A 27,226-nucleotide genomic window follows, 5' to 3' on the forward strand; every position below is an offset into this window, starting at 1 on the left:
TCCTCAAATAACGTTGTTGAGTTCAAAGTCTTTTATTATAGTATAGGTGAGAAAAAACTTGATTTTGTTACATTTCGTTACACTATGACGTAAAGTCATAGTTTTCAAGAACCTATCCACGATGTTAAGTGAGAACTTACTGTCTATGGTGCAGTAAAGTATATTTTCCATAATCTTGGCATTCCTTCACAATAAACACTAACTGGATTTTAAATTTGCTTAATGTCCAGTGTTCAGTCCAGTATGATGGAGTTGCAGGGGGAAAGAAGAAAAGTTAAGTATTGAGAAGGGGAATTGAGTTTGGAGAGGGCTTCATGGAAGACAGCACACAAACAGCAGTGGAGATTTAAGAGGCTCTATTGGTAACAGGGGACGAATTTCATTCCGATAATCCAGTTGGCTCAATGTCAATCAGCACGTGCTAGGGCTTCCTCAGGGATATGATAGAGGTTTTATAGGAACATTGAGAGTAGCAGCAGGGATTCATGGTTTTCATCCATCCATCCATCCACCTACCCATCCATCCCATATTTAAGAAACACTTCTGAGTACCAGCCACTGTGCTAGGTGCTATGGACACATGGACTATTAGGACCCATGTCACTGCCCTCAAGGAGTCTGGGGTCTAGGGGAAGAGATGAACAAATAAACAGACTCTTATTTGACAGCAATAGGTGCAAGGAAGCATGAGGTACTGCAGGTGTACTGGGTGCTCTGGGTGCACACATATGAGGTGGGGATGGCTAATACCAGTTTTGGGAGGCTGGTGGCAGGGATGTCATTGTCTCAGAATAACCTTTGATAGAATTGGCCCCCCAGCAAAGGTCAGTCATTGAAGAGCTAATTGATCGGTGCCCCAGACACCGAGAGAGGGGAGAATAGAGCCAGCTACCCTGAGCACAGAATGGGGGAAGGAGACATTAGAAAGGTCAAAAACTGAGGAGGAGAACTTTGGTGAAGAAAAATGTTGAAACAGGATTTCATACTAAGGAGTATAAGAAATAAAGCTCCTCAAGTTTCTCCCCCACAGATTCTTCAGTCAACTCTACCTTGCCCTCTAAGCCTTTTATGGGAGAGGGCTCTTTGAAGGAGCTTTAAGAAGAGAAAAAGAGAACAGCTAACATCTGGGTCACATAAACTTTAAAAAGAAATTAAGAGATGCCACTGAAAACCCATGTGCAGAGTTTTGAAAGTGTTATAATTTCCTGTTATGTCAAGATGCACCTCATTTGGGAAAATAGTCACCATTTAGAAATTCAATCCTTAAAAATTGTATTCATGCAATATAATAACTGATTACAGTGGAAAATCATTTAAAAGAACTACAATAATGTCACGGCTCACATACAGAAACCAGCCCATTGGCAAAGGAACCCTTCCATCTGCAAAGCTGAGAACCAGAAACTGCCCAAGAAATGATCAGTCCAAGACTTAAGAAACTGAAATTAACTTATTGAAGGCAAAATTGTTTTTGAAGCAGTATTACTGTGAGTTGAATATTAATTTTTAAACCACTTCACTGAGTTCAAAAAGCACTGAGACCACTCTTGTTAGCTTGCTTCTGAACTCACTGTTATGGGTGTCACTGTTACACTCATAAAAGTGTGTTTTATTAATATTGTTTTTAAAAAAAGAATCAAGTTTTTCTGCTCAAAATCTCCTTTCAAATCTGCAAGTCTGTTCCTATAGACCCAAAATACCTTTCCCCTAGCCCCAATGGTACCCTGATAATGTATACATAATCTGGGTGGGCTAGAGATAAAAGACTCAGGCAGTTGGTCCTGTGCCTTGTGTTTAACCACTCTAATTTTAAGCCCATAATTGAAACGGAATAACTCAATTGAGGGTACATTAATCATCCCATGTGATCAACAAGATCTCACTCTCCCCCTTACAAGACGCACACACACACACACAATGTGTGTCAGCTGCAAATACACTGAGTTCAATGATCTCTGGGTTTTTTTGTTACAAGTGCTCAAATAGAAAAAGTAAGAGAATATTTAATAAGAGTAATAATTCACTCTTACCCAAGACTGACACACTGGATAAAATCCACCAGAAGGCAATATCATATATATCCACCCCCCTACCACCACCTTCCTGGGTAAGTTGTTTCCAAGAATACAGTAACAAATTATAAATCTCTTGACCATAGGTCTACATGCCTCTAACCTGGAAGTACAAGGAAAGTGGGAATAGGTCCTTCCTAGCTGCCTGAAGGATCTGCTAGCCACCCCTCTGAATCAATACCCAAATTTGCTATCAAGATGCTACAGACCAGAACTACTACTTTATATACTTTACTTTTAAATGCTATATAGTTAATTATTGTAATATAAAATATATTCAAATTGTTTTCAATTGTTACTGTTTGGGGATTTACATGTATTATACTTTTTTAAGTCAACAAATATTTATTTTTTTAAATTTTACTTTAAGTTCTGGGATACGTGTGCAGGTTTTTTACATAGGTATACATGTGCCATGGTGGTTTGCTGCACCTATAAACTCGTTATCTAGTTTTTAAGCCCGCATGCATTAGGTATTTGTTCTAATGCTCTCCCGCACCTTGCCCCCTACCCACCGCCCCCCATTGACAGGCCCTGGTATGTGATATTCCCCTCCCTATGTCCTTGTGTTCTCATTGTTCAACTCCCACTTATGAGTGAGAATATGTGGTGTTTGGTTTTCTGTTCCTGTGTTAGTTTGCTGAGAATGATGGCTTCCAGCTTCATCCATGTCCCTCAAAGGACATGAACTCATTCTTTTTTATGGCTGCATAGAATTCCATGGCGTATACGTGCCATATTTTCTTTATCCAATCTATCATTGATGGGCATTTGGGTTGGTTCCAAGTTTTTGCTACTGTAAATAGTGCTGCAATAAACATATGTGTGCATGTGTCTTTAGGGTAGAATGACTTATAATACTTTGGGTAAATATCCAGTAATGGAATTGCTGGGTCAAATGGTATTTCTGGTTCTAGATCAAGAAAGATACATAAATTATATTTTAAAATTGAAAACAAACTAAACGCCAAACAGAGAAATGGTATGTGAATTGTGAGATATGCACTGGATAGAATGTTACATAGCCCCTAAAAATCATATGTATAAAGAAATAAGAAATCATAATGATATGATGTAAAGTAAAAGCAGAAAGATAAAAATGTAAATACATAATTATAAGAAATCTTGGCACAGAAAAAAAGACAGAGAGGAAATATAAGAAAATATTAACCATAATTACTTTGGATAGTGGAAGAATGAAAGTTATTTTCTTCCTTCCACTTTTTCTTGTTTTCTAAATTTCTCTTAATGAATATATGCTGCTTTTATAAAGGAAAAAAATATACACCAAAGAAAAAATGAAACAGAATTTTAAATCCTAATATCCAATGGGAGTCATCATTCAATTAAACTAGAAAAGTTGATTAAACAAGTTGTTCCTATTGAAAGAGTATGTTTGTTCATGTAATTATGCAGCTTCTGGAAATACCAGACTTGGAAAGTGCAGAGACAATACTCCACAGTAGTAAAAGCAAGCTCCTTCCTTTCCCCATAATACACACAGTTTCCAAAAATGAATAAGATTGATGGAAACAGGCCTACGAGAGCTTCAGAGATTTAAGCAAAGTTTATCAATGTGCAGGAAAGTATAAGGTAGAATGCTGCACAAAAAGCTTATAGTCAAGTACAATTTAAAATCTAAAAGTGTCAGGGAAATATCCCGACTAAATGAAGGGTAATTGCACTGAAGCATCTGATCTCAGACTGTTCTAATGCAAAATGTTAAGTTTAGAAGACGTTGGAGAAGTAAAAATGTTAAGAAGTGATACAGACTCTATTTGTTAATAATGACACAAAGAAGGGGTGGTAGCACCCTGGAAGAACGAACAGAGAATCCTCGGCTTTTTAAAATATTATGTGAAAAACTATGCTTATCATTTTATTTTATTTTTTAATAATTTTAACTTTTGTTTTAGATTCAGGGGATACATGTGCAGGATTGTTACATGGGAAAATTGTGTGATGCTGAGGTTTAGGATACAGATGATCCTACCACTCAGGTAGTGAGCATAGTACTCGATAGGTAGTTTTCCAATCCCTGTCCTGCTCCCCTTCTCCTTTCTCTAGTAGTTCACAATGTTTATTGTTCCCATCTTTATATTCATGTGTACTCAATAACTAGCCCCCAGTTATAAGTGAGAACATGTGGTATTTGGTTTTCTGTTCCTGTGTTAATTTACTTAGGATAATACCCTACAGCAGCATCCATGTTGCTGCAGAGAACATGATTTTGTTCTTCTTTATGGCTATGTGGTACTCCTTGGTGTATATATACCACATTTTCTTCATCCAGTCCATTATTGATGGGCATTTAGGAAGATTCCATGTCTTTACTATTGTGAACAGCACTGCAATGAGCATATGTGTGCATGTGTCTTTATGGTAGAATGATTTATTTTCCATTGGGTGTATACCCACTAATGAAATTGCTGGGTCAAATAGTAGTCCTGTTCTAGGTTCTTTGAGAAATATCCACACTGCTTTCCACAGTGGCTGAGTAATTTACATTCCCACCAATGGTGTATAGATGGTTACCATTTTGGATTAAACGGAATTCCTTTCCTCGAGTGTCTTTTTTTTTTTAATCTAAAAAAAAAAAAAAAAAAAAAAAAACGCCCAGGCTGGAGTGCAAATGGCACGATCTTGGCCCACTGCAACCTCCCCCTCCGGGTTCAAATGATTCTCCTGCCTCATCCTCCTGAGTAGCTGGGATTACCAGTGCCTGACACCATGCCCAGCTAATTTTTGTATTTTTGGTAGAGATGGGGTTTCACCATGTTGGTCAGGCTGGTCTCGAACTCCTGACCTCAGGTTATCCACCTTCTCAGCCTCCCAAAGTTCTGGGATTACAGGCATGAGCCACCACACCTGGCCATTGAGTGTCTTTTAAAATCAGACATAAAATATAAGTATAAACAGACAGATATGGGTGGAGACATGGCTTCAATTAGAGGCTCACAAACCTGTCTGTACATTAGACTCATCTTGGAAACTTTAAGAAACACCAAGGCCTCATCTCCAAGACCCTCGTTTAATTGCTCTGGGCTGTAAATGGGATGTGGGTATTTTTTAACTCCCCCAAGTGATTCTAATATGATGTCCAGTTTGAGGAGCATGGGATTAGGTGACCTCTGCAGGAACTTTCAGGATCCCTCTCACTTGCCCCTCATCTGCACAGTTGCTCCCATGGTAGCCAGGAATAGTTAGTATGACTTGAGGAAACATCCTCTTATGAAACATTTAAGTATGCATTGGTACTCGCAGACTCGCCAACAGTATCTTGTAGCCTAGGGCTGAGAATGTGCACTTCTCGTGCAGCAGTCACGTTAACTTCTACAATAAGGAATCATGCCACCGCTACTTACTTTTAAAACAAAAGTCATCAAAAGATTTTACCAAAAGCTAAAAGAACACCCATTTCTTAAGCACTTTCACATATTACAACAGTTTGCAAAGGCAGAAGATTTGTCCTGATTTGAAAGGAATAGAGTAAGAAAACAAAAAAAGTGAAATTGTAAAGGAAGGTTAAAAGGGAAGGGTTTGACTTCCATAATTATATCGTGGCTGAAGTTTACATTATAATTCACTTGGTGCTAAGAATGTTAATGAGTAATGCTCCAGGCACTGAAAGTGTGGATGTATGTGTGTATTTGCATATGTATATTAACATATAGGTAAACTACATATATATTACATAATGATGTTTATATTTCTATGATTATATACAAAGCCCTTCAAACATAAAATAAATAGAGAAGACTTGATCAGACCACAAAGTCCACACTTGACACATTGTATCATGAATGGATAGAACTCTAATGTAGATTCTTACCTGCCATGAAACCCTGGGCTAGTCATCCCTTTGGGGCCTTAATCTCCTCATCTTTAAAATTGGGGCACTATTACCCACACCTTAGGGTTTTATGAGACTTAAGTGTAGGAGCACTGGGGCGAACACATAGTAGTTGCTCAATAAACGTGTTGAATCTGAATGTAGCCACCCACCTTCCTGGCTCCTGATCACAGGAGAAGGGGTACCTGAAGCCCAGAAGGAAAATCAACTGCCCAAAGTCACACAGTAATCACTTACAAAGACCCAGATTTCCTGACTGCTACTTTCATCCCACTTTCTTCCCTTTAGGGTCCTCCTCTCCAAAGCCGACTATGCCCTGCCTCCTTCCAGGACATGCCAATGGCTCCTGCCCTAGTCCAAGACCTTCTGCCAGGAATACACAAGCGAAGCCACGAGCACCTGGCAGTGCCCAACCCAATGTGACACCCACCCCAGTAACACCTGGACTCCCAGGGCCCTGATCCCCTCCAGCCATTTTACTTTATTCCTGAATTGTGGCCCACAGATGCCAAGGATAGGGCCAAAACACTTTTAAAATATTTTATCTTAATATTGCCATGGGCTTAATTATGCATTTACTATCTTATACCTGCTTCCCTGGAAGCAGATCCTGAAATGAGTATCCACATGCAAGTGGTTTGTTAAGAAAGTATTTCTAGGAGAAACTGGGAAGGGAGATGAGAAGCAACACAGGAAAGGGAAAGAAACCAAGCAAGAACATGATTGCAGGCAAGTCCTGTCCTCAGCCCAAGCTTGAGGGGCACTCAGGAGTGCAAATTATACCTCAGAGTTGGTCCAATCTGAGGCAGGGGAGCTGCTGTTTCACGTGCCTGCCCCAATTGGTCACCGGGTCCAACATCCCAAGGGCCATGCCACGAAGAAAGTGGCAGGTGCAAGCTCTTAGAAGTAATATACGTGGGTGCTTGGGGATGAGTACAGGAAGACAGGGAGATCTGGGCAGAACCCCAACATTATCCTCCATAACCACCAACTCCACAGGACTCAACACTCCTTGTACTAGTTCAGATCTAAGCCCATTTGATTTCCCCAGTATCTCAAAATCCAAAAAGTGAAAAGCCAGTCTCCATAGCCTGAGCACATTCTACAGAAACCACCATCCTATGCACTGCAATTGGCTAACGATGGGATTTAGCAAAATTTAACAGAACAAGCCCGTCTTGTAGGTTGCCCTCTCTGCAAGGACATTTGTTACAGCTTAGTTTGAAAATTCAACAGATACTGTGGTAGGCTCAAGGGACACAAACACCATCAAGAGAGAGGACCCCTACCCTAGGGGAGCTCAAGGTTGTGGGTAATCTCTCAAATGGACATTTTTGCCTGATTTTTCACTGAATCCCAAAAAATACTCCGTTCCATTCTCAATTCAACTTTACAGGATCAGCGACAATGCTTTTCAAAACATCACACCATATTGAGTTATAAAGACATACTATCTCACAAGGAATTAACAAAAAGCTAAATAAAACCACAAGAAAGTACACTAACACTATTTCAAATGATAATGATAATGATAGCCACCATGTGTGGGAGACATATAGTCATCAAATTTCTGAATATCTAAATTACTGGATTAATCTCATGGCCTCTAAATAGAGGCCCCAACATCTATCACAATCCAGGTATTTTGACCGGTAATTTGAGAGACAATAAAAGATATGCTAGAGTTATTAGTTCAAATTCACTATGCAAGTGTATTTACTTTTAACACACTTTATATGAGATGAGACTTCAAAGTAATGAGACTGATGATTAGATGTTCCTTGGGAAAGGAACGTATTAACATCAGATCTAATACCTAGTCAGAACTTTCAGACTTGAGAAAGTCAAGATATGCAGCAGTACTACCCAAAACCACACACACTCTGTCTTCTAAAGAGCCTTTTAAAGAAGTAACAAGACTACATGGAGAATGCTAACAACACACAAGACACTGGGCCAAGCGTTTTACAGAACTCCTTTAACCTTCACAGCAACTCCATCCATGGGAGAGAACCCATTATAACCCCACCTTACAGAGGAGAAATCCAATGCTTACAGAGATTGAAAACTTTCCCAAGACCACAGAATTATTCAGAGAAGGACAAAACTCATATTTAAGTCTCTCAGTGCAAAATGCATACTTTTAACACCACACTGTGGTGGCAACGATTCAAAACCCCTTAACCTGGAATTGAACCATGGGGGTCCAGGCACCTTTATGGCTTATCCATGTCACACCAGGATCACACTTTCCAAGGCTCTGTCTCTAAAACTATGGTTTTAGATTGAGATCATTTTTCTTCACTGTCCTTTTTATATCATTTTCTAAAACAAGTCAAAAAAAAACTGTAGGTATTCATTATGCAATTAGTAATCAGTCAATATTTTAGTTATAGAGATTACTTCAATATCACCATGGATTTCCTAGGCTACCTAGCCCCTCTTGATATCTTTAGCATTTTCCCTCACATATGGCTAATTCATTTTATGATTTTCTCTTTAAAAATTACATTCTTCACAGTACACAAATGATTCAAAATCATTGCCTGATGTGATTGACTGCCAGATTTAAGTACATCATTAAAATTTACTTTGCCACATGTTATCATTAGCAAAAAAATAAGGAGGTGGACAGTGAAAAAGAGAGTAAGAAATTAAGGAAAGAAGTTTTAAAATTACCTCTGCTAAGTTTTCTGGAGGTGTTTTTGCTGTCATTTGTGTATAAACACATGTGTTTTTAAAGCATTTCTGATTCTAGTACTGTTCCCAAAAATACTTTTTCTTCATCGATGGATGAATATAAAAGCAATGAAAAATTTGTACTATGGTAGGTGGCTCATCTAAATTCCACTATCAAGTGAATACAAAATTCTTATCACTATCACTTGATACAGTAACATGTCAGAAGTCTCTCTACAATATTCCCCAGAAATTACCAAATTAAATAATTCACACACTCATGAAACATCTGCCACATACAAAACCCCACAGGCACCAATTCTAAATAGTATTGGATCTAGAAATGGAAAGTGACAAAGAGGTGTCTGTGTTCCACAAAAGGTACTCCAAAGGAATCTGAAGTCAAAGTTGAGTGGGTAGCAGAAGCATTTGCTAAACATAAAAGAAAGCCATGAAGATAAAATGGAATTAAAGTTCAATTTTTAATAAAGGGCAAAAAGAATCATATATCTAATTAAAAGAGAATGTCACCAATTGTCAAGAGCTGTTTCAGGGTCCTAGAAGTTTTCAGAATAACCCAAAGAACGTATGTCTTACTTGCTGTCGATGAGCACTTCAGACTGCCGATTATTCACTTGATTATCACTCTTGTGGCGAAACTGAAAAATCAAAGTGTTTGTGAGAAAATACATTACAAGGTACTTTGTCAGCCCAAATAAGCACACTGGCAATACTTTGAGTTCATCCACTTAAACAGTGCTGTCATTGGTCTAAGATGACACTGTTTGGGCTTACTGTGAACCCAGCTCTACATGTTCTAAATCTAAATCAAAACGCTTCTCGCTACATTACACTCTGGATGTCACCAATGAAACAACAAGGCTAGCCACGTACTCTTCCAATCTCCGCACATGTTTAGTTGCTTCTAAGAAGACAATATGCTCTCTACTGTACCTTATAGTCCCAGAGAAAACCATGTATTAATTTTGATGTCTTTAACAAGGAATGGGGCTTCCATTTCTCTCCCATGTGTACTCAATGCTTTATTAGAACATCATTCTTTCTGTTTTATGGATTTCTTTGAAGTCAAGAAGTTATTTGTAACAACATGAATTTTTATTCTCCAGAAATTCTAATTGTTAACAGTGATCTTATGAAGTACTGAGCATTTAAAACAAAAATTAGAATCCAATACTGAAACACATTTGGTGCAGATTTGTGATTTATGTCCAAATGGTTGTATTTCTTATTGTATACTCCAGTAATGTAAGTATCTTACATAGCTTGAAAGAATCTATTAAGAGCTCTCTACTAGGCTCATAAATTAGCAGTCATTCAGGTAAGTCTTTCTATGTGAAATGTCATGATCAGGTAGTAGCAGTAGGCTGTAAGAGAAACAAAGGTAATATAGAGAAAATGGTAATACCATTAGTAATAGGCTATAATACAGTTATTTCAGTAAATTAGCCTACATGCACAGATGAATGAGGTAGTCTGTTCAGGAGACAGAAACTTTGATTTCATAGATTTTAATCATCAGAATGTTTTCTTTTTTTCTTAAATACAAAATGTTGTGTCAAAATCACAAAATATAAAATGCTTCAACCAGCTCTTTTCCTTTTTCTACAGCATTCCTAAATCCATCCCAATCTTTCTATTATGCTATGCCCAGTGCAAACTCAGAATGGCAGGTATAAGTTAATAGATATTACCAGTAAAAATAAGAAAACAAAGTTATTTAGCATTTGTTAACAGAAAAATAGTTTATAATATTGGTAAAGGAGTAAATTAAGTCACATCACCCATTGACATGAAAACTTCTTTCTATCAGTAGAACAAGAGAAATGGAAACATTATTTGATCTGAGTGCATAATTTGGAGGGGTTGCTGAATATTCTCTCCTCCACCATATCTACATGGCATTCTTCTCCAGTCTGCCCTGTGCCATGAAAAGCTGGGCTCTGTGGTCGTTGCCCTCTGACTTGTGGTAAGATTTGGCCAACAGACAGTACTGGCAGAAGATTCGAGGGTCAGAGAAGAGTGAAATGAGGGAATTTATCCCCTGGCTTTCTTCTAGCTGGGTTAGCAATGGCTGCTTCCACAGATAGCGCCAGCTGCTACAAACAGGCCTCAACTACATCTCCAGGTCTGGTCACTGCTTCCTTCCTTTGCCTCTTTAGGTCTAGTAGTATTGCCTCCCATGTTGCTGTCATAGCTGCTTTTCCTTGACCACACCCTTTGTAAATGATCCCTTCATTATTAAACTCTCCAATCCACCCAATTTCAGGGTGACTTCTGTGTTTTGCCAAGACCCTGACTGGTGAAGGTGTCCAGTTAATGAACTGGCACATAACATCACAAAAGTGAAGGCACATTCAAGCATTAACTGCAATGGAATCAAAAGGAGACTTTTTGTTTAGTCATGTAAATCTCCTAAATTGACCAGCTCAACATCACAGAAAAAGACCAGTCAGCTCATCCCCTAAAAGCTGAGCAGTTCACTCTCTGGGAGATACAACCACTTCTACTTCTGCTCAGGTTTTACCAAGAGGACTTGATATTGGAGTAGATGGAGCCTGGAAGGATTAGAAACGGTAGTTTCAAGCCCAGCCTGACTATTATTGACAATTTCTCCTCTAGAAATAAATATGAAGTCTTAGAGGGGAACTTCCACAGGAAAGAAAGTGAGTAGAGGGCTACATTCACTATGTACTCCCTGTGAGCCAGGTTCTATACCTGATGCTTTACCCATATCATCTCATTCTGTCTTCCCAACAGTGCTGGTGTCATTGGCCATGTTATACAGAAAAGGAAAGGTTTGAGAAGTTAAGTCATTTGCCTCGTGTCAAACTGTCAGTACATAGTAAAGTAAAGTGAAGTGGTAGGGTAGTAAGGTGTCTTTCTCCAAAGCCAATATACTTTCTACTCTACCACTTATTCCTCTATGAAGTGTGACTATAATGAAGACCTTTAAGGCCAATATGTACGAACTCATACATCTAAATGAGTACCATTTCCCTGAAAAATCAGATAACATGGAAAAACCACACATTTACTCCAAAGATGCCATTGCTCAAATGATTGTTGAAATTTCCTCTCTTAGAATTACCTCTGGAGCTCATAGCCCGTTCTTCAGAATGTTCTCTATCCTTTGAGAATCGAGTTCTATGTCCTTTGAAAAGACATAATGAGATGTCTTATGTTTTGAAATATAAGAAAGCCACTCTTAGAAAGCATGTCTGGTTGATAAGGTTTTTGATTAGGCTGAGAAGTAGCATTTGTTTCCAAAGCTGTGAAGCCATTAAGTCATAAAACTACCTTGTACACTGACCTTCAGAAGACAATTCTATAAGAAGAGCTCCCAAAGTACCTTGAACGATGGCAACCTCACAGGAATCAGTAAACTCCAGGAACATTCGAAGCTAACCACTTTAATGTGATATTACTCATCAGTGTGGATGGATCCTATGTGTTTGTTAAAAATCCGGGGCCAGGCACAGTGGCTCATGCCTGTAATCCCAGGACTTTGGGAGGCCAAGGCAGGCAGATCACGAGGTCAGATTGAGACCATCTTGGCTAACACGGTGAAACCCCATCTCTACTAAAAATACAAAAAATTAGCCAGATGTAGTAGTGTGTGCCTGTAGTCCCAGCTACTCAGGAGGCTGAGGCAGAAGAATTGCTTGAACCCAGGAGGCAGAGGTTGCAGTGAGCCAAGGTCGCACCACTGCACTCCAGCTTGGGTGACAGAGCGAGACTCCGTCTCAAAAAAAAAAAAAAATTTAAAATTAAAAAAAAAAAATCCAACATAGTGAAACCCCATCTCTGCTAAAACACAAAAAATTAGCCAGGCGTGGCAGCGTATGCCTGTAGTCCCAGCTACTCAGGAGGCTGAAGCAGGAGAATTGCTTGAACCTGCGAGGCAGAAGGTGCAGTGAGCTGAGATCATGCCACTGCACTCCAGCCTGGGTAACAGAGTGAGACTCTGTTTCCAAAAAAAAAAAAAAACTAACCTCAAAGGTTATAGTCAAAATGTGAACCATGAAATAGGCTAGAAATTTCATTAAGAAATGAAGAGTGTATCCTGTGTATTCTTTAAAAAATGATATATGAAGACAAGTACATTATTTGTGTGTATGTGTGCTATTTTAAAATGACTTGCATCAAATTGTTGATTTATCAAAAAATTATATGTAAGATAACTATGACGAAACATCACATAAACCAACTTGATAAGTACAAATCTTCCCATATGTCTTTACCATACTCAACTACTCTTAGCAGGAGTGGGTTCCCACTTTCTCCATAATGTCTTCCCTAATTCTCTTTCACACATCCCACCTCTGTTATCAATCTAGCTACTGAAGGTCATCTTCCTCAAAGAACCAAAGCACTTTGGTTCTTTTAAATTATGAATTTCACACCATTTTTATCTCATATTATTGTTATTCATGTACATGACCCATCTCCCTCTATTGAATGTTAAGCTTTTTTTAACTTCAGTTTCTGTGTCTCTTTCATTTTTGCATTATCCATATAGCTTAGCACAGAGGGGTGTGGTGAGTAAGTGCCAGTGTTCTGAAGCCGGATTACTTGAGATAGACTATTACAGACTAAAACAACCATGAAAAAGTATATCTGTTAAGCCAATAATAAAGATAAAATGGAATCACAAAAAAAAAATTCTCAGTTAATCTAAAAGTAGGCAGAGAAAAATAGAACAAAGAGCCAATGGGGCATATAGAAAGCAACAGCAAGATGATAGATGGCCTAATCATAATGATAATTATATTAAACATAAATGGGTTAAATATTCCAATTGAAAGGTAGAGATTTTCAGATTTTATTAAAAATTATTACCCTACTATATATGCTGTCTAAAAGAAAACCATTTTAAAGATACAGATAGGTTAAAAATAGGCAACAGGAAATATAGGTGTGAGCTCAGAGGAGTGACTTGGGCTAGGAATATAAACCTGTAACTCATTGGCTTAGACAGTTATTGAGGGGGCACATGTAATCACTCAGGATGAAAATATAATTTGTCTGGATTTAGAATGTTTGGTTTTCCCAAGACTGTGTTTTGTCTTTGACTGAGAATTACTTCCTTTGGGTTATGCAGACTTTAAAACTATCTATTGCCTTATACCTGACTTATTTACATTCGTTTCCTGACTTTTGAAGCTACAGTTGACCCTCGAACAACATAAATTTGAACTGCACAGGTCCACTTATACACAGATTTTTTTTTTCTCTAAAGGCTACATTGAGTGTGCCTGCTCTCCTGCTTCCCCTTCCTCTGCTTCTGCAACCCCTGAGACAGTAAAACCAATCACTCCTCTTCCTCTTCCTCCTCAGCCTACTAAAGATGAAGATGACAAGAATGAAAACCTTTATGGTGATCCACTTCCACTTAATGAATAGTATATATATTTTCTTTTCCTTATAATTTTCTTAATAACATTTCCTTTTCTCTAGTTTACTTTATTGTAAGAATACAGTGCATAATAAATATACAAAATATGTGTTAATCAACTGTTTATGTTATCGGTAAGGCTTCTGGCCAACAATAGGCTATTAGTAAAGATTTTGAGGGAGTCAAAAGTTATACACGAATTTTTGACTGCACAGGGAATTGGTGTCCCTAACCCCCACATCATTCAAGGGTCAACTATATTTGACTTTGTAACTCCTAATGTAACGACAAGCATGTATGAGAATACCTAATATTTACCAACTCTCACAACTTAAACAAAGACATGTGATGAAGAATAAGTAACACTTCACTGAGTGAATGCAGGTTGATTTCTAATTCTGCTCTTCCACAAATTGGTCATATTATTAGCAAATCATTAGCTCTTTCTAGGCTTTCGTTTTCTCATCTATAAAAGAAGAAAGTGAATCTAGTTATTGAAACCCTCTTGCTTTTAAACAGGCTCTGGTTCTATGGTACCTGTATTAATCATCAAACAAATAGCAAAATAGCTTTATATGATATTGACCAAAATAACTTCATTCAAAATTTCAAATGCATCTTCATTATCTATTTCTGAGAAGCCATAACTGAAATTGAGACCTCAAGAATGCTCAAGAGCAAATACTCACATAGTCATCTGTGGCATCTTTGACAGCTGTCATAGTTATCACCAAGACCAAAGGCACAATGGTGGTAAACCAGGTCAAGGAGGAGATTTCTGGAATTAGCTGAAACAAACATTCCAAATAGTTTAGGGCTTTTAAAGTTAGAAAATATATCTTCCAAATTGTGTCATTTAATTTTATAAGATTTAGCAGAAATTAATGGGGTTATATTGACTTATTTTTACAAATGAAGATTGACTTTCAATAATTTAAGTGTTTGTATTTGGTTATAAGACACATAAAGTAGAAGTATTATTGAACTTGTTTTCAAACTACCTAACCGAAAACTGAAATTTTTATAGCAAGGGAGAAGCTTCTTGAAATCTTTCACAGATGATCACCTTCTCCAATATGTTAAATTTCACCCATCTTTTTCAGCTTTTCATCTCAACTTTTAACAATTTTACTAACTACTCTTTTTACCAATTCCCAAAGAGAGATTATTTGAACATCTGCCTTGCACCAGACACTGTGCCAGGTACTTTCCATTTATTATGTCATTTAATCCTCGGAAAAGTTCACTGAGTTAGATTCTTACTAGCATTGCTTTTGTATAATCCCAGAAGGTTTGTATTCCACATAAATAGTACCCCCAGTACACAAGACAGAATACTACATTATGAATGGTGACCAGGAGTCAGGAAATGTTGCAGACCTGGGTATCATGTCCCCATTTTATAAATGAAGAATCTAAGAGATCATGCAACTGGGCCAAGATCACATACTGTTAAAATTTGAAACTAGGTCTCTTGGACTCCAAGGTCTATTCCCTTGTGCCTATACATCCAAAGCCACCCACATAAGAGAGACACAGTGACATAAATCTCTTAGACAAGTGGTTTCAAATGGGATTCATTTTGGAGCTGCTTCAGGGCCATCAGGCAGGAAAGGATGGGGTACAGATGGTCAGCGGCTAAAGATCAGGCCCCATCAAAACAACTCTAAATCAATTTTATACAGTAGCTTCTACATAAGACTTTTTTTAAAAAAAACTCAAAAGCCTCTGATGTAGCAGCAAAAATATTGAGCTTGGTGTCAGAAAAGCTAAATTCTAGTCCTAGTTCATCATCAACTCACAGTGAAAGCCTTACCACCTAATCTCTCTGGGTCTAAGTTCTTCATCAATAAAGAAAGGAGAGGTTAGACTGAACCATCCCAAAGTTCCCTTCTATATATAAAATTCTATGAAGAAGAGCCTTTGGCCACAAATGAAAAAGCCATTAGAGAAATGAATTCAAAATTCTGGAATGGTGTGAAGTGTTACTTGAAGAAACCAAAAACGATTTCATGGGGAGAGGTGGGAGGAGAAATCTTGGGCTCTAAGCTTTCTTCAATAAATAGTAAGGTGTTTATTCATTATTGGCTTTTGTTTTCCTGATCAGCACCCAGTTCTTCTAAATATACTCCTATTTCTTAGGGAAACATCATATCCCCTCACTTTCTGTCCACATAATTTTAGGAAACTGATTATACCATGGATCCAGGGTTTGGCATATGATCTTGGTTAAGCCAATTACTGAATCAAACTCTTGAGCCACAGTAACAGGTTTAGGAATGAAGATATAGCTCCAATCAGAACTAATCTCAAGACTTTTGCTGGAGCAACAGAAAAAGTAATTCCCTCATTCGTTCTCTCTCTCTCTCCGCTTCCCCCTCCCCTCCCTGCTCTCTCTCTCTCTCTCTCTCTCTCTCTCTCTCTCTCTCTGACTTGAGTTGGAACTAGGAAGCTGTCAGGGCCACCAAGTAGAAAGGGCCTACCTAAGAAAGGTCAATGTGTTTAAAAAAAAAAAAAAAAAAAAAAAACAGAGAAGAGAAGCCACATCCTGATGAAACTGTGCCCATGAATCCAGTAATACTTGAAATGAGATACCCATGAATATATTCGTCTTTTGCTTAAACTAAGATTTCTGTCACTTAAAACATAAAGATTCTTAAATAGATATTCAATTAAAGAGAAAACAGTACTCAAATCTATTAATCTAATCCATCTTCTTACTTCTTAGCCATTCTCGACCTACCAGCTTGATCTGGTTAAAGTACGCTAACATAAATACTAGGTAAATAACTGGCTAACATGAATGATTTATGTGTGTGTACAGTATGTATGTGTATATATGTATGTAGTTTCCTTGATTTATATTTTTTCCTTCCCAAAATATCCATAAAATCTGAAATTTCATTTAAGGGCAAATTTTAGTCAGACGGGAGAAAAAGCAAAGGTTATTAACTACCAATTAACCATTCAAAACTGTAAAAGTAGTCACCCTACAGTGAAATAATATATAGCATCATCACTTACTTTACATATATTAAAAATATGTCACTGTTCTTAAATGAAAATTAAATGTGCGAAATTAAGCTCCGCAACTTACTCAGTCTTAGTCAGCTAAGACTCTTTGCCTCAACTCTGGCAATCCCCACCCTGTAGATGTAAGAGGGAGATAAAGAAAGGAGGGAGGCTATGAACAGTAATTATTAGGCTCTGGTTTGGTTCAAATAAAGTGCAAGGCTGTGTTTTAAAGTGACCTCAGTGTTTAAAATGATGAATGTACTACTTTTTAACCATTCCTACCCCTCCCACGTTTGTGAAGAGAAACAGCAACAACAAGATTAAAAATCTGATAAAGGATGATTTTATCTAATCACAAACATTTAGCTAAGTAAATTGACCTACTTTTTAAAAGCATATGAACACTTTAAACAAACAGATAATAAAGAAATACAACCTAAATATTACCTGTAAAATCAGAAGGCAAAGAAAATAGGCATTTGCCACTCTTTGGAACTGTTCAAATAAATTAATTGGCAAGAAGGTGAGAATATTATATTTCGATGTGTGGATACGATTATCCTGAAAAAGAAATAGCATCATGTTAGTTTGGGGCAAGGCATTGCTCATTATCAGAAACAGCTCTAAAACCTACAAGCCTGAGCCAGAGTAAGAAAGATAAGCCAGTTATCTAGGAAATTTCAACTCTGTGTGACTCAAAGCCTTCATTTTCCCCAAGATGATACGCTCCTGATACTAGGTGAAATTACTGGTCCATGCCATAAACTCACCTGTGACAAAATATGTATCAAATGCAAAAGTCTACCCCTGAGATTTTTGAGTCAGGCACTCAACTATTTGGCAGTCACTGCTTGAGTACCTACTGTATGCAGGTACTGAGTTCCTTCCTGTTGGGGCTTGCAAGGCAGGAGGGAACTTCAGAAATCATCTGGTCCACCTTCCCAAAGCATGACCCCTTTAGCTACCTCTGACAAGGGGCTCCTAGGTCCTTCTTAGAAGGTCTCCTGTGATGGGAAACTGACTGCCTCACAAGGCAGCCTGTCCCCATTTCAGAATGGGAATTGCTAGAATGGTCCTTATTATGAGAAATTCAAATCTGCCTCCCTGTAACTTCTTTTTTTAATTTTAACAACTTTTTTTTTCCAATTTTATTTTAGGTTCAGGGGCATGTGTGCAGGATTGTCACATGAGAGAACTATGTGTCACTGAGGTTTGGTGTATGAATGATCCTGTCACCAGGTAAAGAGCATGTTAGAGTGGGTAGAGGGCTAGACATGAACAGGAGGGGAGCTCCTGGGAAAGGAAATCTCTGGGAAGGCTCACACCTGAGGGACCACCCAAAATTTGCATATTAATGCCATCTCTAATGCTTGTGGGGGTTGGGAGCACTTAATCATATGTGGGTAGGAGAGAGAGGAGGTAGCCATACAGAAAGAAACACCATGGAATGCCTCTTAAGACACCCCAATAATCATTCATTCTGCAGTTAAAATGTCAGAATGTCGTTAGCTACATGCTAATAAGAAGGGCAAAGGGGGCCAGGCACAATGGCTCACACCTGTAATCCCAGCATTTTGGGAGGTAGAGGTGGGTGGATCACCTGAGGTCAGGAGTTTGAGACCAGAATGGCCAACATGATAAAAATACAAAAATTAGCCAGGCATGGGGGTGTACGCCTGTAGTCCCAGCTACTCAGGAGGCTGAGGCAGGAGAATCACTTGAACCCAGGAGGCAGAGGTCACAGTGAGCCGGGATTGCACCACTGCACTCCAGCCTGGGTGATGGAGCAAGACTCCTCCAAAAAAAAAAAAAAAAAAAAAGGAAAAAGACGGGTAAAGGGGACATTACCAAGAGAAACCTGGCACCACAAGTACAAATTAGGACAGATAAGGAAATTAAAGAGATATGCGGGCCCAACAGGTATAGATTTGACCACTATACAACCTTTCTAGGATGGTAGCAATGAGCAGGGCCACCATCAGACAGGATCTGTATTGATCACCAGCCCACACATGCACATTAACCAACAGTAAGGGAGGGTCCCACAAGCCTAGGTGAGGAGTTAAGGCAGAAGCGGGAAAAACGAGGCAAAGGAGAAAGGTGGAGACTTGAGACAGGGGCAGTAATTTGCAGAAAAAGTCCAACATGATAAAGCTCCCTGCGCAGAACCTTTGGAACTGTTTTCGCACAGGATCATCCCACTCCTCCTTTGAGGTGTACCCATTTTTTCCTACAATAAGCTCTTTACACTGTATTTCTTTTCAATAAAATTTTTCACTGTCTTCCTACTGTCTCTTGGTTGAAATCTTTCTTCCAAGTTAGACAAGAGCTGGGACATCCACTCTCCCTGGTAACAAGCATTAGTACCCAGTAGGTAGTTTTTCAACCATTACCCCCACCCTTCCACTCTCCTCACTCTAGTAATCCCCAGTGTCTATTGCTGCCGTATACGTCCATGAGTACCCATTGTTTAACCCCACTCATAAGTGAGAACTTGCAGCCTTTGGTTTTGTGATCCTGTGTTAATTCACTTCAGATAATGGCCTCCAGCCACACCCATGCTGCTGCAAAAGACATGTTTCATTCTTTTTTTATGCCTGTGTAGTATTGCATGGTGTATAGGTACCACGTTTTCTTTATCCAGTCCACCATTGATGGGCATCTAGGTTGACTCCATGTATTTGCTATTGTAAATAATGCTGTAATGAACATACAAGTGCATGTGTCTTTATGGTAGAATGATTTATTTTCCATTGGGTGTATACCCAGTAATTGGATTGCTGGGTCAAATACTAGTTCTGTTTTAGGTTCTTTGAGGAATCGCCACACTATTTTCCATAATGGCCGAACTTATTTACACTCCTATCAACAGTGTATAAGCATTCCTTTTTCTCTGCAACCTCACCAACATCTGTTATTTTATTTTATTTTATTTTATTTTACTTTTTAATAATGGCCATTCTGACTGGTGTGAGATAGTATCTCATTGTGGTTTTGATTTGCATTTCTTTAATGATTAGTGATATTTAGCATTTTTTCATATATTTGTTGGCCACATGTATGTCTTCTTTTGAGACGTGTCTTCTTGCCACATAGCAAATTCCATTCCTGGGGTCACCTAGACCAAGTCTAAGGCCTTTCTATGTTGATAACCTTCAAATACTTGAAAACCACTCATAGGACTCCCATAAATACTTATGCTGACTTGGACATTCCCAAACCTTTCAACTATTCTCCATGATTTATTTTACAGGCATTTCTTCCCAGTCAGGCTCTTCTGGATCCATCCCAGCTTCTCTGCATCTCTCTTAAAACATGATGCCCAGAACCAAACACAACTGCAGAGCAGCCTCAACAAGTCTATGTATGGTAAGGACTTTGATGTTCTGTGTTCTGAACTATTATATTGACATGTCCAAAGATTTCATTGGCATTCTGGCAATTGTGTCTCACTATGTCTTCATATTAAGTTTTAATCAACAAGAATTCCTAGATCTTTGCTACATAAATCACTATTAAATCATGTTTCCCTTCCTATACATTTATAGTTGGTTTTTAAAATATTTCTGTATAACATCTTTCATATTTCCTATTACACCAGCCTAATGAAAAAAAAATTAATCTTGAGTGTACTATCTAAAGCATTAGATATTCCTCCCAGCTTTGTGTCATCAGAAAATTTCAAACACATGCCTTTTATATATTCTTCTAAAGCTGTAGGCAAATACACATTTTTTAAAAAGGCTAAACGTACCAAAAAATTTTTTTGATTAAACCAATAAAGCTATGGCAAACTACCAGAGATCTCTCTACAAATTAATGTTAATACTTTTTTCAGGTATTATATAAAACATATTAAATATGTTTTATTTAACCATTTGTAAAGTCATATAACTATATTCTTTGAGGCTTAATTCTATCCTATCCACGAAAATAACATGAGAAATTTAGGGTGACAAATATTACTGAAATTCAGAATCAACATGCCCAGAATAATATTTTTTGAATTAGGTTAGTTTGGGGTAACTTGTTTTAGGTGAACCTACCCTGGTTCCTAGCCATCACTCCTATCTGTTTTTTTAAAATCCGGTCGTCTGTTAAATGACCATTTTTAACATTTGATATGGTTTGGCTGTGTCCCTACCCAAATCTCATCTTGAATTATAGTTCCCATAATCCACACATGTCATAGGAGGGACCCGATGGGAGGTAACTGAATCATTAGGGTGGTTACCCCGATGCTGTTATTCTCACAATAGTGAGTGAGTTCTCACGAGATCTGATGGTTTTATAAGGGGCTTTCCCCTCTTTCGCTCAGCACTTCTCCTTGCTGCCTCCATGTGAAGAAGGACGTGTTTGCTTCCCCTTCCAACATGACTCTAAGATTCCTTAGGCCTCCCCAGTCACGCTGAACTGTGAATCAATTGAACCTTTTTTCTTTATAAGTTACCCAGTCTCAGGTATGTCTTTATTAGCAGCATGAAAACAGACTAATACAACATTTTCCAGGAATCAAGGTGTCCAGTTTTGTGCTACAAGTTGTGGGAAAATAAGAAGAGATGTCAAGAGAAGAGTTTCCAGCTTAGTTGGTCTGATGCGCACTGATGTACTGAAAACTGTTCTGAAAGCTAATAATGATGGTATTGTAGTACGTTAACTACTCAAGAAGTTAACACACTGCAAAATAGGGTGTGGGTACTGTCAATCATATGTTTCTCTAAAGAAAGGACTTGGAGAAAAGAATGGGGAAGATTAAAGCTAAGGAGAAAATACAGTTAAATAAGGAGGTCGTATTCCTAATCCTGTTTTATATTTTCCTTCTAACTTAAAACTAAAATAGAGGTTAGCCTAGCATCTTGCCAAAAGGACATATACAATGTCTATAACCATCAAAACCACGGTAGGAATTATAAAGAAACTCTCCTACAAAACTGAGTTCCATATAGGTAAAGAGTTAATTCTGTGGGATAAAGTAATAATGCCAAACAGAAATTATGACAATATTCTCCTATTTGCTGAGCTTGACATATAGCAATGATTGTTTTTGTTCTGTTGTAACTTAGTCACAGATGATGCAAACCCTCACAGCTTTGAATGGGAACAAGGAACAAGGGCTCCCCCTCCTGGAAAATCTCTGGGCCAGTCTACTTTTCTTTGTTTTTCAACCAAAAGCAAAACACGCTTCCATTTCCACTGCCCTGTCCAAGCATATGAGTACTGTATTGGTAAGACCTTAAATCAGGCACATTAATATTTAGTCATTTCATAGGCTATGGGCCTACAGTCCAATCTGAGTCCAATTCATTTCATAATAAGGCACAGAAAGATCTTCACCACTATCCTTTCAGAAGTACTTTCCCACCATGAATGACTAGAAACTTCCCAATCCAGAAGAAAAGGAGGAGACTCCACGAAGCCTCTTTGGTGCCGATAAAAGCCAAACTAGAGGCCATGGCATTAGCTTGTTAGTGAGGAGGAAGGTTCATAGATTCCACGATGAAGTAGGCTTGGGCTCACAGTCACAGGTGATGCCAGACCAGGGCATGATCCCACATAGTGGGAAAATGCCTCCCCGTAAATGAACGTGAGGAAGCACCTGTTCCCTGTGGAAAATGTGCTTCCACAAGGGAGAAGGGCAAAGATGAGCTGAGGCCCATTATTCCTTCAAGATTGGCCCATCCGGTCAATGATTTCATCTCACATGTGGCAGAGTGGGTAACGGAGTTGGGAGAGAAGTGTCACACCAGTAGAGAACCCTCCACCTGGAAGGCAACGTCATTGCTTCTCTAAAATATTTTAATGCAAAGGCCCTTAGGTGGGCAAAAGGTGGTACACTTGGGGATCTAGAAGAGGGCCTACGAGGCTGGACTGCACAGGTCAGCACAAACAGGCTAGATGGAGTAGTTCCTCAGAATACATACTAAGGATTTTAGTCCTTATTATCAAGACCAAAAGAGTCTTTATTATAAAGACTAATAAAGACCAAAATCATAAGTGAAGGGGGAATTACTGAAATGTCTTAAGCAAAGAAGTAACTTGTTGAGATTTTTATTTTAAAATATCACCCTAGCTAAGTGGAGAACAAATCAGTGGTGACACAAGAGCAGATATGAAAAGAGCAATGAGGAGGTCTTTGAATTAGTCCAGGTGAGAGATGATGCACAGCTTGGATCAGGGTGGTGGCAGAAGGAACGATCATGAATAGTAATAATAATTGACATTTGTCAAGCTCTTACTGTGTGTGCTGTTCTAAGAGTTTTACATTTTATAGCTCATCTTATCCTCACATCATCCTTATGAAGTAGGTACTATTATTTCCATTCTGTAGAAGGGAAATCCAAGGTTCAGAGAGATTAAGTAACTTACACAAGGTGATACAGCTTGTAAGTGGTGGTAGAGCCAGGATTTGGATCTAGTAATAGACATTCTGCTCCAGAGCCTACGCTCTTCACCGCTGTGCTGCCCCAGTTCATTGCAAAGCAGTTATCTCTTCTGCTTTCAGAGTAATCTGCCCTTGCTCTCTCTTGCAGTCTGCATTTCAAGCCTGCTGCCACTTTCTTACCAAAGAAAATTCAGTATATTTACCTTTTCTTCTCTAGTCAAGCCCTTCAGGCACAGCCCTTGTTCTATTGCCTGATGCATGCTTACAGCTTCCTTGGATTCTCTTTCAGTTCCCCTCAAGAGTGATTCTCTTGGCCCCTAACAAAGCTCAATGCAGACAAATAGTATGCATAACTACTCCCTTACTTTAGCTTTCAACCCAAGCACAATGGCCAAAGTCCTTTGTATTTCCAACATTTACTACTTGGTGGGGGGCGGGGGCGGGAGCGAAGGTGGGGAATAAAGTAAAGAAAATGAAGTAAAAATGACAAAATTTTCAGAGATGGGCTACCAAATAAAATATTAATAAAATGGGAAGTATTATTTTTTCTAGAGATCCTCATTATACATACAAAGTAAGTGTATTGCTTAAGTAAACAAAGCAAATAGAAAATAACAAACTCTGTTATATTAACAAACATTTGGAGCATTTGGGAGATTGCCTCAATTTTCCACTGGCAAAATGGAACTAACTAACTAACATTTCTCATATATTTATAGAACTACCATGGAAATGAGAGCATAGATGTAAAAGCATTTCTGCTAAATTGAAAGAATTATGCAAATATAGCATTTTTGTGAGGGACCCCCAAATAATTCAACTGTATCAATAAATGCAATGTACTAGTCAGGATAACCGGCTATGCTATAGTAATAACTCCAAAATCTTCACGGCTTAACCCAGTAAGAGTTTATTTATTGTTCATGCTACTTGCCCAACATGAGTCTGCTCATCAGATACTCATAATGGACCACCCACCATCTTCAATGCTTCAAGGTATATTACCAGAGGAAAAAGAAGGTCTGAAGAGTCCCACTCTCATATGTAATGCTTCAACCCAAATGCTCACAATTTATTGGTCAAAAGAGTCACCATGTTGTCCAAAAGACAGAAAGTGTCCAAAAGACAGTTTTGGACAGAAAGCTAGAAACATTAATGGATGTCACTAATGGCTATTGCAACCAGTAATAGACGCTAACCTAGTATCTTGAGAGTAAGAGACGCATCTACTACCAAATATACCAAAAACCAATCTCAGCACTTTAAATTCAGTCCTGTTAATGACATATGTAACATTCATTTGACTATTTCCTCTCCCCATCAGCTAAACAATGTGCCAAGTTCCTTAGTCCCTTGAACTGTATAGATTCATCTCCCATCCATAATTCCAGGGTCAAATTAGCTTAAGGCAAGTACACGGCCCACCCTCCTAATTACAATTTGGAATTCAGACACTGGCACATAAACTACGTCAATTCTGAAATTTGCTGATAATGTAAGCTTTCTCTTTCCTATTGCATTCCAATCTGGCAACAAGTAGCCCTACAGATTACTAACAGCAACTTGGGGCTATGAGTGGGGAGGCTGCCAAGAACAAACTGCACTAAAAATTCAGGGCCAAGAAATGCAGAGAAAGAAACTAGACCAAGCCTCTCCCGAGACTAGCCCTATCTCTGGACTTTTCAGTTATATGATCTGTTCATTCAACTCAAACTAAGTCAATTTGAGTTGGTTTTTCTTTTACTCTCAACCAACCAAACACTAGGTAAGAGCATTCATAATATATGCAAGATCAGTTTGCTTTTTAAATAATAGCTTACTTGTATCTCTATGTTTGTCTTAAAGAATGCATCCCAGAAGGCTTAAACCCAAATGAGCTCAGTAGTTGTCCAGGGACACTGCCTACGTCTATGAGTCCCACAAGCCCCAGGAGCTTTTACAATGAGTACCACAGTTTCCTCACTATCAAATCATCATCCCACATCTGATGAGACATTTGTACATCATAACAACTATAAAAAGTAACTTTCCAGAGCTTGAAGGGGAAAACATCTAGCTTTTCTTGCCACAAAAGGAGGCAGATACAGTATTTTTATGGTACGATCCAGATTCCAGAGACAGAAATAATCCTGACTAATAAGGGAGAGATTATCTCTAAGCCATAAAATAAAAAACAAAAAGGGATTGTGTCCACAAACTACTGGCATAAAAGAGGAAGTAGCCAAAAGGCATTTGTACCACTCAGAAAATATGTGAATCACCCATGTTTATGCAAAGATCTCAAAAGAATGCCTGTATGGGACCTGGAGATTAGACATCTGGTACCTCACCGATACCAGGAAGAACCCCTGGAGGCTCCTCAGTATCAGCTGACTGTTGCCTAGTGCAGAGTCCACAGCTTTCCAGGATAGGGGCAATGGAAAGACAACAGTGCTCTTCTATGAACTCTGCTGAGGAAGCCTCAACCACAGAAGAGGCTTTGCAGAGAGTGTCAATCAATAATGACTACACTCATCATCACCACCACCACCACCATCATCTTAACGTTCTCCTGAGTCTGGGCTCCCAGACTTGAGCAGAAAACGTGTATGAGGAAGGAAAGAGCAGAGGGCACATATCCCCCAACACTCATTCATTCATTCAACTAATTTTTGTTAAAGTCCTTCTGTACGTCAGGCAATAATGTTATTGAGCCAGGGCTATAGACATGACTAAGCAAAGACCCTCCCCTCATTGAGTAAGTTTGTATGTTAGTTGTGGAGAGAGAGGCAGGAACAAGCAGACAATAAACTTGTAAACTGATGACACAATTTAAGGAGGTGATCATCAAATGCTATGACAAAAATAATGAACAATAGAGCAGGAGCACCTTGCCTGCCAAGACTCCCTCAGGAAGCCTTCTTGCTTGATTTTCCAGGTTAATGCAGTATCAAGATTACCCTACTTGGTGAGACCAGTGGGAATACGTGTCCCGTAGAGGGTGCTCGCTTCCTGGGTGCCCAAAAGAATCCTTTGGGCTATCAAAAATAAAAAAGAACTTCATGTATATTTTAACTAAAAATGTTAATGTTACTAATGTTTAATTACTATAGATAATATATGTGTATGTGTATATATATACCTATAGCAAAGACAATACACATTATAGTAAAAATAATATATAGTACACACATGCATATATGTGTATACACATGTATATAAATATTAATAGTACAATGTATGCATTGTCTATATGTATACACACATATAGATTAATTTCTTTTTTTTTAATTTTTTATCGAAACAGGGTCTTGCTATGTTGCTCAGGCTGATCTCGAACTCCTGGCCTCAAGAGATCCTCCCGCCTCGGCCTCTCAAAGCACTGGGATTACAGGTATGAGCCACCACATTCAGTCAGATTTAATTTACTTTTACAAGTGAGGAACATGCTCAAAACCTTTGAACACTGTGGACTAAACACTGTTATGGACAAAGGAGCTCATCTGTGCCTCCACCTTTTAGAACATGTTTCACCAAGACTTGGGCACAGAATGGAGAACATATGACTTTCTATGTCATGGCTTCTCTGGGTCATACAGTGACACCAGATAATGGTGTTGCCTCCTTCCATCTCCAGGTTCTATGCTGAACACTGTAAGTACATCATCTCAGGCAGTCCTCAAAAAAATCCAATGAGCTGTGACTATTTCAGCATCATTTTACAGATGAGGAAACTGAGGTTTAGAACAGTTGTGAGGGTTGCCTATAAAAGCAAGTCTTGTACAATCCTGTGTTGTCCCAAATGGTGTTCCATGAGAAACAAGTCAGAA

At 38.5% G+C, this 27,226-nt stretch overlaps 1 protein-coding gene across 3 annotated transcripts in view; it reads right to left on the bottom strand.

Annotated features, from left to right (window-relative positions):
- The window catches only part of ATP8B4 (ATPase phospholipid transporting 8B4 (putative)), a 258,688-nt gene that overhangs the window by 175,462 nt on the left and 56,000 nt on the right, over window positions 1-27,226 (bottom strand). For all 3 annotated transcript variants that reach the window (XM_073995770.1, XM_015452812.4, XM_065547325.2), the window contains 3 exons: window positions 17,483-17,596; window positions 14,710-14,808; window positions 9,202-9,263 (listed from right to left, as the gene is read on the bottom strand). In XM_073995770.1, coding sequence (XP_073851871.1) covers window positions 9,202-9,263; window positions 14,710-14,808; window positions 17,483-17,596 — 275 coding nt within the window. The remainder of the gene's footprint in view (window positions 1-9,201; window positions 9,264-14,709; window positions 14,809-17,482; window positions 17,597-27,226) is intronic.

Source organism: Macaca fascicularis, chromosome 7, assembly GCF_037993035.2.
Source record: "Macaca fascicularis isolate 582-1 chromosome 7, T2T-MFA8v1.1".
In the NCBI taxonomy this organism is placed as follows: Eukaryota; Metazoa; Chordata; class Mammalia; order Primates; family Cercopithecidae; genus Macaca; species Macaca fascicularis.